The sequence below is a fragment of the Camelus bactrianus genome, chromosome 5, assembly GCF_048773025.1.
Source record: "Camelus bactrianus isolate YW-2024 breed Bactrian camel chromosome 5, ASM4877302v1, whole genome shotgun sequence".
NCBI classification, from domain to species: Eukaryota; Metazoa; Chordata; class Mammalia; order Artiodactyla; family Camelidae; genus Camelus; species Camelus bactrianus.
In genome coordinates, this window is record NC_133543.1 from 50,765,729 (window position 1) to 50,786,706 (window position 20,978).

The 20,978-nt window shown below is 37.8% G+C and overlaps 1 protein-coding gene across 2 annotated transcripts in view; it reads left to right on the forward strand.

Annotated features, from left to right (window-relative positions):
* CERS6 (ceramide synthase 6) overlaps positions 1–20,978 on the forward strand; it is a 277,950-nt gene that overhangs the window by 140,708 nt on the left and 116,264 nt on the right. For both annotated transcript variants that reach the window (XM_010971414.3, XM_010971415.3), the window contains exon 4: positions 13,723–13,780. In XM_010971414.3, coding sequence (XP_010969716.1) covers positions 13,723–13,780 — 58 coding nt within the window. The remainder of the gene's footprint in view (positions 1–13,722; positions 13,781–20,978) is intronic.

Below are 20,978 nucleotides of genomic sequence, written 5' to 3' on the forward strand. Positions count from 1 at the left end.
TGAGAGATCCTGATGCTACTTTGTTTATTTTAGTAGTTATTTTTTATTGAAATATAATTGATATACAACACTGTATTAGTTTCAGGTGTACAAATGTAATGATATGTATTGGTACATACATATTGTGAAACAGTCACCACGGTAAGTCTAGTTAACGTCCATCAACATACATAGTTAGCAGAATTCTTTTTTCTTGTGATGAGAACTGTTAAAATTTACTCTCTTAGCAACTTTCACATATGGAACACATGTTATTAACTATAGTCGCCATGCTGTACATTACATCCTCATGACTTATTTATTTTATAACTGGAGGTTTGTACCTTTTGATCCCCTTTACCCATTTCCCTCCCTTCACCCATTTCTGCCTCTGTGTCTGGCAACCACTGACCTGTTCTCTGTATCTATGAGCTTGGTTTAGTTTGTTTGATGTCTGGATTCCACACGTAAGTGAGATCATGTGGTAGTCGTCTTTCTCTGTGTATTTCACTTGGCATAATGCCCTCATGATCCATCCATGTTGTCAAAAACAGCAAGATTTCATTCTTTTTAATGGCTGATATTCCAGTGTGTATGTATTTTATACACACAAACCCCACACATTTTCTTTATCCATTCATTCACTGATAGACACGTAGATTGTTTCCATGTCATGGCTACTGTCAGTAATGCTGCGGTGAACATGAGGGTGCAGATATCTTTTTGAATTAAATATTTTCATCTTCTTTGGATAAATAGCCAGAAGTGGAACAGCTGGGTCAATATGGTGGTTGTATTCTTAAGTTTTTTGAGGAATCTCCATACTGTTTTCCATAGTGACTGCATCAATTTATGTTTCCACTGACAGTGTATGAGGATGCCCTTTTCTCCACATCCTCTTCAGCATTTGTTACCCCATCTTTTAGGCAATACCCATTCTAGTAGGTTGAAGGTGATACCTCATTGTGGTTTTGATTTGCATTTCCCTGATTGTTAGTGATGTTGAGCATCTTTTCATGTACGTGTTAGCCATCTGTATATCTTTGGGAAAATGTCTGTTAGATCCTCTGCCCATTTTTAAATCAGTTTGTTTGCTTTTTTTGTTGTTGAGTTATATGAGTTCTTAATATACGTTGGAAATTAACCCCTTATTGGATATTGATTTGCAAATATTTTCTCCCATTTAGTACTCTGTCTTTTTGTTTTGATGATGGTTTCCTTTGCTGTGCAGAAGCTTTTCAGTTTGATGATAGTTTAGTTGATAGTCCTATTTGATTATTTTTGCTTTTGTTTCCCTTACCTTTGGAGTCAGATCCACAAATACATCACCAAGACCAAGTCAGTGAGGTTACCACCTGTGTTTTCTTCTAGGAATTTTACGGTTTCAGGTCTTGCATTCAATTCTTTAATACATTTTGAGTTAATTTTGTTTGTGGTATAAGACGATGGTCTAGTTTCATTCTTTTGCATGTGGCTGTCCAGTTGTCCCAGCACCACTTACTGAGGAGACTGAGCTTTCTCCATTTTATGTTCTTTGCTCCTTTGTTACAGATTAATTGTCCATATATGTATGGACATATTTGTGCCAATACCATACTGTTTTGATTACTGTAGCTCTGTAGTATAGTTTGAAATCAAGTAGCACGGTACCGCCAGCTTTGTTCTCCTTCCTCAAGATTGTTTTGGCCATTCAGGATCTTTGGTGGTTCTATACAAATTTTAGAATTATTTGTTCTAGTTTTGTGAAATGTGTCAGTGGCATTTTGACAGGGATTGTATTGAATCTGTCATTTGCTTTGGGTAGTATGGACATTTTAATAATATTAATTCTTTCAATCTATGAGCATGGAATATTTTCCCCCTTTTTTTTTTTTTTGGTATGTTTTCTTAACTCTCATCAATTTCTTGGTTTTCAGTATACAGACTTTCACCTCCTTGGTTAAATTTATTCCTAGGTATTGTATTCTTTTTGATGTAACTGTAAATGGGATTATTAATTTCTCTTGCTGATAGTTTGTTAGTGTATAGAAATGTCACAAATTTCTCACACTGATTTTGTATCCTGTGACTTTACTGAATTCATTTATTAGTTTTAACGGATTTTTGGTAGCATGATGCTACTTTAAAGTGGGCAGCTCAGGGTCACTGTCTTCCAGTGCTCAGTGAAAAGAGGTTTCTGGTTATTTAAAACATGAGGTGCTACAGTGTGAAGATAGCTGGTGTGCGGCCAACTCATCACCCTTTCAATCAGCATAGAACTCACGTGACATCAACTAGTTAGCCAGGAATTTCACTGTGTGTGTTGTAAGAAAGATCAATTTTGTGAAATGGCTTATTTTCTTCTATAGGAGTAGAGGTTGACTGATTTTTTTTTTTGGAAAAAAACCTCAGTGATTACAAATTTTATCATTATGTTTGTCTCTCTAAAACATCATCCTCCCAAATAGAAGATATTAGGTCAGAAGCCTACATACCTGTATTTGTTTCCAGTTGGAAGATCCTTGACATTCTTGGGTTGAACTTTTATATATACATACACATACATAATACACATACATGGATATGTGTGTGTATACACATATATACCTGTATTCATATAACGTGTATACATACATATACATACACATACATAAACATCCACATGTACAAATATATATTCTTCACAGATAACTTAAGGGTCCAGGAGGAGAGTATGGTGGTGGATGGGCTGAAGGAGCTGGAGGATGAGAGAGGGTGTGGATGTGGGCAGAAAAAAGATTTTTAAAAAGGAGGTGAGACAGGGCTTATGATATTAAGTGTTTGCATGGTGAGACTGGTATATGTCAGGAAATGAAGAACGAGCCTAGTTAGCATCCTGGGCTCCATTCCTGAGCATCTCTCTCTGTTCTCTGTTTTTTAATCTTTTTTTTTTCACTTCTCCCTAAATTCCAACAACACTGAAAAATGGGTGTCTTCATCCCCATTTTCAGATGAGGAAACTAAGAAAATTTTATACTATAATTGTGGGCAGGACTTAAGGTAAGTGAGGGTCTCCACCCTAATCCCTGTGAACAGTCTGCCGCTCAGTCTCCCATCCAGTTATGAGATGTGCAGTAGAGCCCGTGGCAGAAAACTGACACCAAACAGGGCAGTAGAGAGGGACAAACTAATTTCTCCCTTAAATTCAAAAGTGTGTACATTTTGAAAACTGAAGTACCATTAGTTCTCATTTGCCTCTTTCCTGTGCAATCACAGCATCAGTGCTGGACAAGTGACTCTTTGTCTTCAGTCTGCTTTCAGATAAGAAGAAAATTACATAGAGACTGTGAAAGCATTTGATGTTCGAGGGACACATATCATTAGTGTGACGCTAGATGATAATAGATAAAATATTTGGCTGCTTTGGCCGCAAGCACACACTTAAAAATGGTGACATTTGCAAGTGCATGTTCCAAAGTCTTGTTGACTAATTTTATTTTTTCAACGGGAGCACAGTCTTGATTTTCTTCTTCTTTTATCCTTATCCTAGTTTTATCCTTATCTTAGACAAGTGATGGTTGGAAAATGCTCATTTATCTTCTCCTAATTTCTGCAAATCATGGTCTTTCAAACTTGAGAATAAATGGAGCTCACAGTTTATGAGGAGAATTCTAGGAGTAAGGAGAGATATTTTGTAGTAGAATGACCTAACAGAAGTATAATTTGTGGATACTGATTTTTGGCAGATGTACTTTGAGTAAACTACAGGGGCTTGGGACGCATGTTGGAAAGACTTACGGGAGGGGAGAAACGTCAGTGATGCTGAGTTCTACCTTGCTGAGTGCTTGACGAGGGAAGTCAGCCTGGAGAGAAAAGAATAGACCCCAATAAAGAATTAAGAGAGAACCAGTAAAATTTGACTACTGATAGAACTTACAAACAAAGCATAAAAAAAATCCAAATCAAAGTAATTGAGTTTAAGAGATGGAGCACAGTAGATTTAGAAGTAAGTATAAAATGCAGACAATACCTGAAACACTTCAAACAGCAATTTTAGCCCCAAGGGTATGGCTCTCATGACAGGAAAAGAGTAAAATTAGTTATGCTGCTTTGAAAAGGATGCTTGGTCTGATGGTCTATAAAGAACAAGCCATTCATAGTTTCTAGGTGTGAGAAAAGGAACAGACACAGTCATTTAATATGTTTTTCCTGAGCATCATTTTTATTCATGTTATCTTTTTTATGATGAAATATTTTAAAATACAGAGACTAATATAACAGTGACCCACTGAGCTCTATCTGATCCTGTTTTAAAGGATTAAAATATGACAGCAGCCGCTGAAGCTCTCTGTACACCCCTCTGTTCTGCCCCACCTTCCAGAGGCAGTCTCTGTCCTGAACATGGTGTTTGTGTTTCCTTGTTTCTTTTCATGCTGCATATATCTGTGTATATGTATATGACTATATATATTCAGGAAAGAGGTAGCATTGTTTTGCATATTACCAAACTTTACATAAGTGCTTAACCTGTATTTTGAATCAATGATTTCATGAAGACAGCTCTGCTCAAATCAAGTTCACATTTGTCCTGAGAATGAAGTACATAGGTTTGACCTCCAGCTTCAGTGACTGCACTGAGAAGTCTGTTGCTTCTCGAACAGAGAAACAGCTGAGCCTTCAGCAAATAAGGACAACCATGTGGAGTCACAGAGTTTTAATTATTGGTGGAGGTAGAAATAATGTTGGTATTGAGGCTAAAACTCAGGTCTGCATAATCGGCCCGTAGGATGTGTCCAATCTTTCCCCCTAGCTAGAGTATTTCTTTGGATTCCTAAACTAATGAAAGTTTGAAGACTGTCTTGGGAATTTAGATTGTATATGAGTTTCCAAAAACGGAATCTTTAATCTCACCTTTGTTTCCTTTTTATGATACGTGGGATGTTTTTCAAACTAAAGTCAATTTACTTTCTCCCTAGTTGATGAACATCTCTATGGTACTCAAGTAATAAAATCAGTGTCCCAGTAACAGCTTGAAAAGAATATTGCCCTAAAAATCATATTACCACTTTCAAGAAATGTCCTCAGATGAAACCTCAGTTAACTAAGACTTCAGAATACTGCATTCTAAATATAAAGAAAACTAATTTTCGGGGGGAGGTATTTTGGCTAAAAGCCTGTGGAATGAGAAAATATTTGTCTGCATCATTAACTTGCTTCTGTGACGCCCAATGGCTTTGTTAGACTTACTCAATGCAAAATATAATTGAAGGGCCTTATTTTATTCTGCATACCAAAAATCCATTCATCCCATCAACCACCCAAACAAATAGAAGTCTGAAGCCTGTAGCTTTGTAAAAAAATTTAGGTATTGGCTTAATATGTAGAATTCAATGTCTACACCTCAGTGGACGTTATACTGTCTCCTCAGAGAATAGGAAGTATGTCAGGTGTCTACCAAGTGTTTTCTGTATCTTAGGGTGTTGTTACCTGTTTCCAGTCTTGACTTTAAGGCTGTGGGGCCACAAGATGTGGACAAAGAAGACCTGGTGTGCAGAATGGGGAGACCGGTTTTCTTTCACCCAGTTACTTGCGAATGTAGGAGAGTTATGCATTTCTCTGTAATCATCTGTAGAGTAAGGGTGTGGATAGACTCCCAGGGACCACTCCCTAGCTGTTAAGAACAGCCTCGTGTTTGAAGAAATAAAAAATGTGAGATAGGCAACTCTGATTTACGCATACGGAAGTATACTGATGTTGTAATACAAGACCCGTGAGACCAAATCAGTGAGCTGTTGTCCTGCTAGGGTAGGCAGCATCCAGTCATGACACCAGCTCTGACTGGGACCCTAGCTAAGTGATGTCACTTTGAGTACGTGCTTTTTGTTATGTGGAGAAAGGAAGACAACAGAGAATGTCGTCTTCTTTGCCCTCCTGCCTCATCATAGAAAAGGAGCTTGAAAGTGGAGACTGCGGCCATCAGAGTAATTCCATTGAATTCCTTAATGTGATAGGAGAAAGAGCTGGGAGTAATGGTCTTCCCAATACAGAAGTAACTTTTATTTTCATTTTTGTGTTAAAACAAAGAGGCAGTATTTAGTAGAGAGGAGTACAGTCTCTGGAATCAGACTGCCTGGATTTGAACCCCCAGATTCCCTACTTGCTCACGGTGTTTTTAGGCAGGTGACCTAAATTGTTTCTCCTTCTCTGTAAGAAGGGAATGATGGTGGCACCCACCTCATGGGGTTCTTGGAAGAGGTAAACGCATTAAGACAGAGCTCTTATGATGGTGCCAGGCATAAAGTGGGTACTCAAGAAATGCCAGCTACTATTGTTTTATAAAAATACATAGGTTATCCTCAAAGAAAGCCTAGTGAGTGGAAGTACTGTTCACTTCATAAAGATGACCATTGCTATGAAGTTTGAAGCCACAATTACTTCACCGCAAGACTTCGTGGAGTGAATATGTGGAATATTATAGAAACCCCTTTAAAGGGTTTTCATAAGTCCTGTTGTACTTGACTGGAGAAGTGATAAAATATGAGTGTAATATGTTTGTACTGTAACTTTGTTCAGGTCTTATAAAAGTCATCAGTTTCGATTTTTTAGTGGAAGAAGAGGAATTTAATCTTCTTTGTACTTAGAGGTAAAAGAATAGATTTATGTATTTTAATGTACGGTCACCTTCTGTATCCATGGGTTCCCCCTTCACAGATTCAACCAACCAAGGATGGAAAATATTTAGGGAAGAAAATTCCAGAAAGTTTCAAAAAGCAAAACCTGAATTTGCCACACTCTAGCAACTATGTACATAGCATTTACATTATATACAACTATTTATGTACAATGTACGCTGTACGAGGTATTCTAGAGACAATTTAAAGTATACAGGAGAATGTGTGTAGGTTACCCACAAATACGACACCATTTTATATAAGGAGCTTTAGCATCCTTGGATTTTGATATTTGCAGGAAGTGGGGGTTCCTGGAACCAATCCCCCATGGGGGACAACTGTATCAATATAGTAAAGTTTGTACTAAATTGTTTCAAAATATATTCTTATTTATTGAACTCCATAGTTTCACTTCATTTGTAATAATTTGCAGGGTATAGTGGCATATTTATATTAAATGTTAAACTTATGAAAGGAAGAATATAAGCCCTACTTTATTCTTCTTCATGTATTTGATAAACAATGATTTTTTTTTTGTATTTTAGATGATGGAACAGCTAAAATGTGAATATCTCAAAATTAGTAAATTCAGCCAGTATCAAAGGAATTATGTGCTAGTTTTTTGTATTCTAACAAGGTATCCTAGTTTTGCACTCAATAACAGTATTTTTTTTTATTGTTTAGACCATTCCAGAGTTGACTCTTTGATTCCAAATTCCTCTTATATTGGTCATGTAAAAAATTGCATTAGCAGTTTTGGCCTGTCCTTCCCCTTTCTTATTCATATTTTGCACAGTTCCTGGAAATAGTTGATAAGATTATTTGATTAAGGATGATTTGGGTTAAAATAAACTTAAAAGTAAAAAAAAAAAAGTCAAGAGTACTCAGACCTTTAATAAAAATTCAGATATCAGTGTAGGAGCTGTTTCTCACAAAATACCCATGTTTGCTGTCAGGAAGAGAAAGAGAAGATTGGAACTCACAAGCAAGTCAGAGGTGTGTGGCTGTAATCAAAGATGAGGTGAGGAGGTAAGAAACACATCGTCAGAGAATTACAATGCTTTCAGTGTTCCAGTGTTCAGAAAAGGTGGCTTTGTGGAGGAACTGGCATTTGACATAAATCCCGAAGGAGGAATAGCGTTGCTGTACGTAGACAGGCTGAGGGGGTAAGACAGAGAAGGGACCGCTGGGTAACTACTGGTGAATTCACTGGACAAGCTCAATGTTGTTTTAGCTGCTCGGATATTGAAAAGAATCACCACTGCAAACCTTCCCAGTTTCCTGTTTGCAGGAAGCCAATTTCTATTCATCAGGACCGAGACTGTTCTCATCATGTGGTGTCCATTAATGGCCCCCTGGTTCGGAACACCATTTCAGCTCAGTACATTGGCTTTGGTTTTCAGGTGTATAAAATCAGAAAGCTGTAGCAGAGCCTAATGGTTCAGAGCTGGCCTGTTGAAGCCATGCTGCCTGGTTTCCCGTCCTGGCTCTCTCCCTCACGAGCTGTGTGACCTTCAGCAAGTCCTTAAACCTCTCTGTGCTCGTTTCATCATCTGAAAAAGAAAATTAGGAATGCTGTTCATAGGACCTCCCTTGTTGTATAGAATAGTTTCACTAAATGAGGTTCTACTTATAAAGTCCTTAGAGTAGCTCTGGCACAGAGGAAGAGCTCCAGAAATGTACAGAAAACACCCGCCATGGGCTGCCCTCTTCTCCCTAGAATGGTGTACAGAGTTGAGCTCAGGGAGCTGCTCTGGATGTTCTTCCCTGCTTCTGCCTCCTCTGTAGATTAGGACCCCTGTGCCATGTGGGTGATACCTGGCAGCAAGACACAAGACCTCAACGCTCTGTTTCCCTGCTTTTAGAGCACCTTTTATTAGTCTTGATTTTAACAAAGAGCCCTTTCAGCCTTGTTGTATAAGGACAATAAACCAGATCCAATAAACCAATAAACCAGGTAGTTTTTACTAGCTTTCCATTCTAATTTTCAAGCTTGATGGATATAAAAAGTTTCTAAACAAATGTAGTGGTACACATTGACTTCTCTAAGCAGAGACGTGCATGCTAATTCTGTGGAATCTGAGAGAGGGCTTTAGAGTCAGTGCTGCGCTAGTTTTGTGTCTTGGTTTTGCCACTGAGCAACATTGTGGACTTGACCAAGCTCATCCCGAAGGCCTCTCTTTCCAATAGAGGTTCCTGCCTTGCAGAACTGCTTCCTCATATGGGGTCTTTCTGGGATTCTGGCATGCTTCTGAGCATCCTCCAACCAAAGCTTAGGACGCAGGTCCTGGTTCCGCTAACCAGGCTCCAAAATGGAGTGGTGGTCCTCACTCCTGTTTTCTGTGTCCTTATAAGTTTATGTTTTTCTTACCAAAATTCTTCTTCTTCCTGTTCAGTGCTACATTCTTAAAGGCACAGGTAAATTCTTGCATTCACTTTTCCATCTTTAACCAGGCATCAAGTTTTTACAGAAACATTCTTTAACGGTACTTCTCTTATCATAACAACAGTGTCTTTTGAAATTTCTCTGTAAGAATAAGTTTAATGTTTCCCTTCTCCACTCCCTGCTTTCATTAATATAATCTGAGAAGTCATCCCTTGATTATTGCTGCTAAATATTTTGCATAAAGTTGGTCCTGAAGAACAATATCACTTAATTTGACAATGAAATTTAGGGCAGTTATTTATGTTGCTAACAATAGTCTTTTTATTCTAAAATTATACCTTTTGAATTCTTAATTTTCATTTGTATCTTGCTTGGTAGGTTGGAATTAACCAAAGTAATTTTTTTTTTTTTTTACAAACAGTTAAGGAGTAATGTATTTTGGATATGTGAGAATATTTTTTATATTCCTTTACAAGTGAAAGGCAGTTTGGCTGATAGGAGCTTTCTTTTTGACTCCTCTCTGTCTTCTGTCATTTAGTGATACAGAGGAGAAATTTAAGACCACTGGCCCATTTTCAGTGGACCAGAAGGGTTTCATTTGGAGGAGCTATCTCTGATGCCTTGTTCTCTGTCACTCTTCTGGACTGTAAGAACTTCAGCTTCCAGAATGCAACACCAAGATAGATTGTCTTGCCCTCAAATCGTCTTTTCTTAACTGAAACTCCTGGAGTGCTGAGTACTTCCTTTTCTTCCCACTCATCTTTTGAAAGTATCAGTCACTAATCAACAGGGTGGGGGGATTCTCCTGGTGCCCCCAAAAGTGTCATTCATGACTGAGAGCTGTCTAGGTTTCTGACTGACACAGATTTTTACATTTCTGTACAACATGGCAGAAAGTGGAGAAAGGGAGCCACACAAAGATTTCCCTACTTTCCTTTAAGACACATAGCTTGTTTCTTATCACCTCCAGTTACATTTTAAAAATCTAATTATTTTATTTTTTTTTTCTGCTGTAAAATTCTCCAGTTCTTGCAATAGGTTAAAGGTCTTTTCTTCCTTTTTTTGTGGTTGCATGCACCTTTACTTACCTTTTCTTTACCTTTTCTTTTTATAGATATTTTAGTGAGAAGTTGGGAGAGGCTGTATCAGGGGCTGGTAGCTAGACACCATTTAAAACTGTAACTTCTGTGAAACAACACAGATTTTAGAAAAGGACTTTTTGCATGTGGCGAAATGCTGGAAAATTTTGCTTCCTGTAGATATTTTGTAGACATAAACTCTGCCTGGTAGATATTCATCACAAGTTGTTATTCAGATGATGGAGACATCTGCGTTCCTGTAATAGAACCTGTGTCTTATAAAAGCTGGGTCATTTTAGTGATGAAAGAAAATGTAGTTACATGAGTGATTGTAGGGATTCCAGTGACTTCCATAAAGTTTTCGTTAATACATAAAAACTGCCCGGTCACTGCCTACTAACAGGAGTGTCTTAGAGCCGAAACAGCTGTTATAAATCACTTAATCTAAGAGTCGCAAATTTGGTTGTCTTCAAGGGCCAGAAAAGTGACTTGCAAATATCTGAAGTAGGTTGGTTTAATACAGCTGGGAGTGGGAGGGACTAGAGAGAAGTGGAGATTACTTGTGCCACCAAATCCTTAGGCCATCAATATATCCAAACTGTAAATCTCAAAACCAGTATCTGTGACACCCACTCTCCCATTACAGAAATGGAACTGAGATCGTGGGATATTAATAGATTTGTTCACAGTTAGGAGAATCCATGTGTCTTGACTAGAACCAGCTACATAATTTGCAGGGTCCAATGCAAAATAAAGCATGGCCCCCCTTGCTCAACAGTTATTAAGAATTTCAAGATAATGACAGCAAAACATTAAACCAAGCCTGGGACCCTATGTAACTACACAGGTTCCACACCCTTGAAGCCATCCCTGGTCTTAAGTTCTAATCTGGAATTTATCCATGCAAACAGAAGGAAACACACAGACACTCTGACCCACAACTACCAAGAAATTGATGATGGAGATGGAGTTAAATTAAATCTCTGACCTTGATCCTGCAGTAAATGAACTGCTTTTACTTACAAAAGGGCTTTCATGAGAAATTTCAGAATCATCACTTTTTTAGATCATTCTGTTTCTTCCTGAATTCAGGTTTTATGGATTATTAGTTGAAGATTTTCAACACTGAAGTTCAAAGCTCTTCTCTGTGTTAGTTCTGACTTGAATTTTGGGATATTTGAAGAGTCAGCCCAGTCGTGAACCTCTGAGGGACACTCGTGTCCACCATTGGGTCTTACTCAGCTCTCCGAGGCCCCTACCACTGTTCTTTTCCGCTTCCCTCAAGACAGCTGGCATTTCTTCCAGAACATTTTGTCAATAACCTGATTCACCTCCTAAAAGTACCCTTTTAACAAAATCTTATTTGAAATTTTTACATGGCTTGCGAACACAAAAAGCAGTAAGCCTGACAGATGGAAGCTGACTAGTGACTTTCTCCTTTGTGTTCATTTACAACTTGTAACCCAAGATACTGTGAACAGCGTGACCTCAGGAATGCTCTTTAGTGAAATCAACCAGTTTAAAGTTTTTTTAAATTTTTATACAATTTTTAAAGATTCCTTTCCATTTACAATTATTACAAAATATTGGCTGTATTCCCCATGTTGTACAATATGTCCTTAAACCTGTCTTACTCCTGGTAGTTTGTACCTCCCGATCCCCACCCCAGACTGCCCCTCCCCCCAACTAGTAACTACTAGTTTGTTCTCTGTATCTGTGAATCTACTTCTTTTTTGTTACATACACCAGTTTGCTGTATTTTTAGATACCACATATAAATGATATCATAGAGTATTTGTTTTTCTGTCTGACTTATTTCACTTAGCATAATGCCCTTCAAGTCCATCTGTGTTGCTGCAGATGACAAAATTTCATCTTTTTTTATGGCTAAGTTGTATTCAATTGTGTGTGTGATATATACAGCACATCTTCTTTATCCATTCATCTGTTGGACATGTAGGTTGCTTCTGTATCTTGGCAATTGTAAGTAATTCTGCAGTGAATATTGTGGTACATGTATCTTTTCGATGTAGTGTTTTTGTTTTTTCTGATAGATACCCAGGAATGGAATTGCTGGGTCATGTGGTAGTTCTATTTTTAATTTATAGTTTTAGTTTTTTGAGAAACCTCCATACTGTTTTCCACAATGGCTGCACCAATTTATATTCCCAACAATAGTGTAGGAGAGTTCCCTTTTCTCCACACCCTCTCCAACATTTGTTATTTGTGTTCTTTTTGATGATAGCCATTTTGACAGTTATGAAGTGATACCTCATTGTGATTTTGATTTGCATTTTCCTGATTATTAGTGATGTTGAGCATCTTTTCATGTGCCTGTTTGCCATCTGCATTTCTTCTTTGGATAAATGTCTATTCAGTTCTTCTGCCCATTTTTCAGTTGAGTTGTTTTGTTTTCTTGATGTGGAGTTGTATATATATGTTGGCTATTAATCCCTTATTGGTCAGATCATTTGCAAATATCTTCTCCCATTCAGTAGGTTGTCTTTTCATTTTGTCAGTGGTCTCCTTTGCTGTGCAAAAGATTGTAAGTTGAAGAGACAGTCTTTTCAATAAGTGGTGCTAGGAAAACTGGGCAGTTCCATGTAAAAGAATAAAATTAGAACATTCTCTAACATCATATACAAAAATAAATATAAAATGGATTGAAGACCTAAATGTAAGACCAAATACTATAAAACTCCTAGAGGAAAACAGGCAGATCACTCTTTAACATAAATCACAACAAATATTTTTTTGGATCTGTCTCCTAAAGTAAAGGAAATAAAAGCAAAAATAAGTGGGATGAAATCAAACGGTTTTTAAAGTCACAGCCATTCACAGTCAGAAAATACAGAAATAAAATTGAGAATTGGGTAGTAGGGTAAGAGTTTTTTGTAATAACCATATATGTAGATATATGTATATATAGAGATGTATATACACACTATGTATATGCTATACAAAGTTTTAATATTTATATAAAGTCTTATATTTTAAAAAACTTGAACATTCAATCATTTAAAATTGAATGAGAACTTAAAATTTTTTCCTCATTAAAAAAAGTGAACATCTAACAGCTGGACCCAGCTTGGGATGGTATAAGGTTGTTGATGGCAGTTGCACATCAGATGGTTGATTTGAATTCCAAGTGGGTTCCTTTAGTGACCTCAGAAAGATGCCGGTAAATATTTGTTACAATACAAAGAAAAAAGTCTTGCCTGATTTAGAAGTATTAAGGCTTTTATCTTTAAAACAAATATGATCTTCAGTTAAGTCGTTTATTTACTATCTGAATCAGACAAAGAATTCACAACTGTTTTACATACCTTCATGTTGTTAAAATATATCCCTTCATGGGTGATGAACAAGAGGAAATTCACCTGCTAGAGAAAGAAGATGAGCAAATGGGCAAATATAGTAACTGAATGAAAGAAAATTTGTCATGAATTTTATTAATATTTCAAATATTTGCAGTATGCATGCACATGAGTATATGTGTTTAGCACTAAAATCACTCATTAAGTTTAATCCCTGGTTGGGGCAGGGGTAGGTGGGGAGGGGTCACATTTAATGGACTTTTTTCATTCACATACTTCAGAATGTACTGATAGAAACTGAATATCATAGAATTTTTTTTAACTTTCTACAGGTGGAGATTTTCATTTTACCTTTATGTATTTACCTATGGAGTCCGGTTCCTGAAAAAGGTAAGCTCTGTCAAGTTACTTTATATAATTCTCAGGTAACTGTAAGCCTATATATCTCATTTTTTTATTTTGTGACAGTAGTAATATTTTAAGCAATCATAACAGGCATGCTAAGAATTATTTGTACATTTTTCTTTGATCTGTAAAAATATTTGCAGTTTATTCTTTGTAGGAAATAATTTTCAGGCATATACTGAGAATACTTTTGAAAGTAATTTATTTTCCAGTGAGAAATGTTGCTAAAACCTCTGACCACTCTACTTGGTGGTTTGCTGCCTATGGTCATTAAGGGCCTTATAAGATTCACTGAAGGTTTGGAAAGAAGTTAGAGTTTCACAGCATACATCACACAACTTGAAGAAATCAGTTGTTGTGGTGTGTGTCATCACTGTAGCAGTCACCAGTGGACATGAGAGTTTCGTGTTTGTATAGTTACCAACAGGGTCACACCAACCACCAGTGGAAAATCTAGTTCCTTATGTAGATTGTGTTCCGCTGCTGCTGCTTTGCTGTTTCCACATGAGCCAAGACACCTTTACCTATGAAAGCAATTCTTGGAGCCTGACCTAGTCTTCTTCTTCAGTATTTCAGTGCTTAATGGCACTCCTAACAAGTTAGGCGGCTTAAATTCAAGTCTCATGAAGACTTACCTTCTTACAGTCATGCACATACTAAAAGTAGTGAGTTGGCAGAAAATGGAAAGTTCTTTTTAAAAAATATTTCACAGTATGATCCTTTAAAATGATATCAGTGTTACCTTTCTTTAGTAAAAAAAAATTTCCAAACTGGGGCATCGTGCCAAGTGGCATGCCTTACTAGTAAGTTCTCATGTAAATATTGATGTGAAAATTGCAAATACGTTTTTATTTTTAAAGTCTGAGTTGTAAGATATTGTCTGCCTGTGGCAGATTCTATTATAAATAGTGGTTGTTTCCCAAAAAACTTTTTTTAGAGGAAAAATTCCTTTTACTAGTTGTCTTTTCCTTTAGTAGCTGCACTTATTTTTCACTTAATAAGACTACATAGCCCAGAGGCCATTTGAATAGATTTAAAAGGATGAACTTCACTCTCTAAGCTTTCTAAGTATGAAGACATTCTCACGCAGGGGTAAATAAGTGTGGTGGAAAGTGTTTATTTTGGGAGCCTACTGTTCTAGTTCTCAAATGTACTTATCTAGGGAGAAATGGAAAGAATGGCTATAGAGCTTTTATGCTTCCAACTTTACTACCTTGGAAGAGGAAATAGCTTTGGGTGGAATTTCAGCTGACACGGGAGAGTCGGGCTTCATGGGAATGTCGAGATGCTAACTGAGGTCAAGGTTTGGAATTCACTCTGGTTCTGTTGGCAGAAGGCTTTGATGGTGAGCAATAAAAGATGGTGAGAGCCAGGAGCACTGTGTGCCCTTTTCCCTTGATCTGCAGGATGTGGTCTCTTTGAAAAGCTCTCATTCAACAAGGCTGGCCATCCATCCTCAGAACAGGAAACACTTTGACACTTAGCTCTGCTTCCCTCTGTCACTACACAGACTGAATGGACCGAGAGTGGTTTTCATCCCCTAGTCCTCAGTGGTTCTGTCCGAGGTGGTAAGAGAGCCTGTTGATAGGATGTTTGCTTGGCCATTGTTTTTCCTTAACTGTTAGACAGTTTCCTTTCAGCTGCCTCTAAATATAACAATTGCTTAAAAATGAAAAGAACTGGCCGTTGTTCTTCTGGTCGGATTCATTGGTATTTGGGGTTTCTTCCTTTGGAATTATCTAGGAAGCATTCAGTTTTGGATGAGTCAGTCATAATGCGAGGCAGAAAAGTACGGATGGAATCCAAGTGACCGGGCTAGCTATGAAGGACTTCATGAGCTTTCTTGTCCAACTTTTTCATTTCATAGCTGAGGAAGCAGAAATCCAGAGAGGGCAGGCGGCGTTCCAGAGGTCACACGGTTAGCTTATGAAAAGATGAATCTTAAGTGAGACACATATTGCCGTCTCTTATTCTAGTACTTTCTCCCCTGTACCAGCCCACCATAGCCTCAGCCTGATTTCCAGATGACTTCCTTCTTTGGTGAGGTTATCAGCCTTGACCTAATATAGTCATTGTTTCTGCTTATAGAACTTTAAATACTTACTTTAATGGTTATTTGACATATTTCTATTACTTTGTTGAAATGGACAATATATTTGCCCATGTAACCAAGAGGAAAAAAAATTATTATGGAAGCAGCATCAGAAATAATCAAAACAAGGTAATTCAAATTTTCACAGTACCCTAAATGTTTAAAAATAAGATACCAGCGTAGTGGCCCAACTTTAAAAGGTGAGAGTCCACAGCTGCTTCCTACTCACGGCATCTAAAATGTGGATTATTACATGGGCTGTTAGAAAAATGGCTGGGCAGCTTGCACTGTCCAATTTTCTTCTGCCTTTAGGTCAAGTGAACCTGATACGTCTTGTCTTCTAGGGTGTATATTAAATAACTTGAAGTACCCTTTCTACCTTGAAATTCTATGATTCTATTAAAGAGATCTTTACCAAATGCAAAGTACCATATACCCACAGTAATAGAGAATCTTAAAAAATTAAAAGCAAACAAATCAATTAATAAATAATTTTTGAAAACTATAGAATTTTAGGTGTAAAAGTTATATGATTATCACCTGTGGGACGCAGCAAAAGCAGTTCTCAGATGGAAGTTTACAGCAATACAGGCTTACCTCAGGAAACAGGAAAAATCTCAAATAAACAACTTAACCTTACACCTAAAGCAACTAGAGAAAGAACAAACAAAACCCAAAGTTAGTAGAAGGAAAGAAATCATAAAGGTTAGAGCAGAAATAAACGAAATAGAGACTAAAAAATCAGTAGAAAAGATCAGTAAAACTAAAAGCTTGTTCTTTGAAAAGACAAACAAAATTGATAATCCAGACTCATCAAGAAAAAAAGAGAGAGAGCCCAAATTAATAAAATCATAAATGAAAAAGAAGTCACAACCGACACCACAGAAATACAAGAGATCATAAGAGGCTACTATGAGCAACTATATGCCAACAAAAAGGACAACCTAGAAGAAATGGACAACTTCTTAGAAAGGTACAATCTCCCAAGACTTAATCAGGAAGAAATAGAAAATATGAACAGACCAATTACCAGCACTGAAAATGAATCAGGAATTAAAAACCTCTAACAAACAAAAGTCCAGGTGGCTTCGCAGAAGAATCATACCAAACATTTAGAGAAGAGTTGATGCCTGTCCTTCTGAAACTATTCCAAAAAGTTGTACAGGAAGGAACACTTCTGAACTCATTTTGTGAGGCCACTATCATCCTGATACCAAAACCAGACAAAGATTGTCACACAAAAATGAAAATTACGGGCCACTATCACTTATGAACATAGATGCAAAAATCCTCAACAAAATACTAGCAAATCAACTCCAACAGTGCATCGAAAGGATCATACATCCTGACCAAGTGGGAGTTATCCCAGGGATGCAAGGATTTTTCAGTATCTGCAAATCAATCAGCGTGATATCCCATATTAACAAATTGAAGAATAAAAACCACATGATCATCTCAATGGAAGCAGAAAAAGCTTTTGATAAAATTCAACATTCACTTATGATAAAAACTCTCCAGAAAGTGGGCACAGAGGGAACATACCCCAATGTAATAAAGGCCATATATGACAAACCCACAGCAACATCATACTTAATGGGGAAAAGCTGAAAGCATTCCTTCTAAGGATGCCCACTCTTGCCACTTTTATTCAGCATAGTTTTGGAAGTCCTAGCCACAGCAGTCAGAGAAGAAAAAGAAATAAAGGGAATCCAAACTGGAAAAGAAGTAAAACTGTCAGTGTTTGCAGATCTCATGATATCATATGCAGAAAACCCTAAAGAGGCTCCCAGAAAACTACTAGAGCTCATCAATGAATCAGGTCAAGTTGCAGGTAAAGTTATCTAAATAACTCATTTTATAGGTGAGGCTATGAGGCTACATTAAGGCTGAATACCTAAGTTTTGTTAAATACTGTTAACTTTTCCAATTTGAATTGGCTTAATCCTATAGGGAGAATATACTTACTTCCCTAGGTTTACCAAGTCATTGTAGATTTTCATTGTGTATATATGGTTGATTTAAGTGCCCTCAGTTTTAAAATATTCTTTGTATTGAGAAATAAGGCAGTTTGTGGGGGAGGGCATAGCTCAAGTGGTAGAGTGTGAGCAGCATGAGTTCCTGGGTTCGATCCTCAGTACCTCCCTTAAAAATAAATAAATAAATAAGCCTAATCCCCTCCCCAAAAGAAAAAAAAAAGAAGGCAATTTAGAATTTTTAAAGACATACAAGCTAGATTTCTGTCAGCACACATTTGCACTTAGTCTGGGTCCTCTGAGAAGCAGACACCAAGAAGAGATTAAATGTGCACAAAATTGACTAGGGGCAATGTCTATGAGAGGAAATGAGGAGGGAGTTGAGGGGGAGGCTGGAAGAGCCTTCAGACCATGATGCAAGTGTGACCATGAATGCAGGAGGGAGGAAAGGAGGGGAAGTTCCGGTGAAGCTCCAAGACTGCTTGCTGTACCTTTCTAAGGAAGATTTGTAAGGCCACTGGGGAGTCCTGGAGCCACAGCTGATCATCAGAGGAGACCTATATCTCCCAGAAACGGGCTTGCTTTAGTATTTCTTTTGTGCTCAATCAATGGCTTCGAGCAGCCTGTGGGCAGCGGGGCCTTTGTGCAAATACAGCTGTGGATTTTAAAGCACAGCAGCTGGGCCCTGAGCCAGTCACAATCCCAGCAGTCCCAGGCTAAGACCATTCTCACGGTTTCCATGTGTACTTCATTTTTCAAATATTCCAGCTTTTCTGAAGAAAGGATACAGTATGGCATAAGACCTGAAGTCACATAGAAATTGTTTTCATATGCAAGATATCTAGAAGTGTAGAGAAATATTTACTGTACTTTTTTTTTTTTTTTTTTTTTTTTTTTACTATGGTTGGTTTCCTCTCCATTAGGTCTTAGTTCCTGTAGTTGACGTGTGAATGTATCTTTGGAGTAAAACACAGGCTGACTTCCTGCATGAGTTGTCCTAAGGTCCTGGGTGCTTACCTCCCTTTTCTACTGACCCAGTTTGGGTGATAAATTATGCAGCTGCCCTATGAATAGTTCTATAGTAAAAGCTGAAATAATTGGCCACATATTTTTAAACACCCGGTAAAGAAAGTATGAGTGTGTTCATTTATATGAAATCAACAAAATGTTTTCTATAGTTTCAGTAGTTTCATGATGACAGATAAAAGAATAAGCCTCATTTATGGTGCTGGGAAAATGCTCAGGTGTACAGATGTGGTGTGTCCTCTTTGCTTTCTTAGCTCAGAGCCCCCTTTACAGGTAGCACTAATTCTGATAATGGAAGTAGATCCCGTAAGGCCTTGACCTTATGAACATGTTAGCGAACTACTAAGTAAAGTTATTGTAGGTTTAGTAGGAAATACTTAAATCATTGAAAGATAAGCCTGTCTCAATAGTCTGTTCCTATAATTGCTAGACACAAGTGACTCTTTGCTCCATAAATATGACTGGCAGAGACATTTTTTAAAAGACTCAGAATTAGTTCAGGTGCTCTTAAGTCCCAGCACACAATGCACTCATGTAAATTAACACATTTTTCTAGGTCTTGAAAGGAACCATGTATCACCTTAAACAATCGAGTAAGTTATCTCTCATTTACTGTTACCTTTTTTTCTAATTTGTAGGTGGAAGTTTATATTGAGTGGAGTTCTTTGGATATTTTTCTTTCTTATTTAACTTACTTTTTTTTTAATAAAATTAGTGTCACAGGAAGACCATTAGATATGTGTACAACTGGTATTTAGGTAAATTTTTTTTTCTTATAATCTACATGTTAAGCTGGTATATTTTCAACTGTTAGACCATATGGTGCATTTTATATTACAATCCATTTTGTACATGTGCATATATTTAATTAAAATAAAGATTACTCAAAATACATCTATACCTAACCTCTGTATCAGTCAGGGTCCCGTTAGGAGGCAGAAACCACAGAGTTATTCTTGAGTGACTAGGATATAAAGAACCATTAAGACTACATTATTCCACGTAATCAATCTGCTATTTGCTACCGGTCTGTGATGAGATAAGGGGCTTGACTTGAATGTAAATCAACTCACTGCTTCTTTTCTGAAGAAAGGTCAGCCCAGCTGAAACTGTGCTTAGTGATGTGGTTAACTGACGTTCTGAGGAAACAGTCACCACCAACATTGCAGGGACTGGCGCTCATCTGTCCATGACACTTTGATTAGCGCTGCACCCAGGTATCCTGGAGGTCATTGTGGCAGGAGGAAGCCGTGGCTCTGAGGATAAGGGCTTATGGAAGAGGCTGGTGTTATCAGAACCTTGACGCTCAAAGGATCCGTGGAGCTGGATGAGACCTCTGCAGAGAAAGCGCTGACCAGCTGGTATGTCTCAGAAACCACAGTGAAGCTGGTGCTGGAAATGAGGAAAAAGTGCAACCCGCTGCTGCCACTGGGCTTTACCTCTGCTGCCAGATTGAAGATGCATGGCCGGAGGGTTGGGTGGGTCGAGGCTAGTGGGTGATGGCAGGAACAGAAAGTGGAACCGAGAAATGAGCTCACCTGCTTCCTCTTGCAGTCTTCCCGCCTCCCTCTCATGCCTGCCTAGAGTCAGAACTCAGCAAGGCACCAGCTCCTCGGAGCCAGCTCCTGTGTCTGCTATATCTTAATAACCAGCCCAAACTTCCCATTGTGCTGCATCCTGTGATACCCCCTGAAAACTTCCTGTAGTTTATCTTACTACATTTAAAACTATGCAAATTGCCGCCGATTACGTTGATGCCATGACTAGCTAGGGGTGAAAACCCATGGTTGAAAAATACACCGGCCAACTGAGCATTTCACCTATTCCCATAAACTTTCTGAATCTCACCTGAATCAAGGCATAGCTTTTCATTATTCATTGGGTGTGCTTTTTAAAGTTCAGCAAAGAAAGCCACAGAGTGTCCCCCTGGCATCATGGTTCAAGGTGTTCCCTTTTGCTTGTTGGTTTGCTTGGAATCTTTTCTGAAATGGAAAAGCGTTGTCATCCTTGTTTTAATAGTGAAAATAAAAATTGTCCAGTCATTAGAATATGTGTCCATTTAAAATTTTGTTCTGTTATTTACAGACTTTGA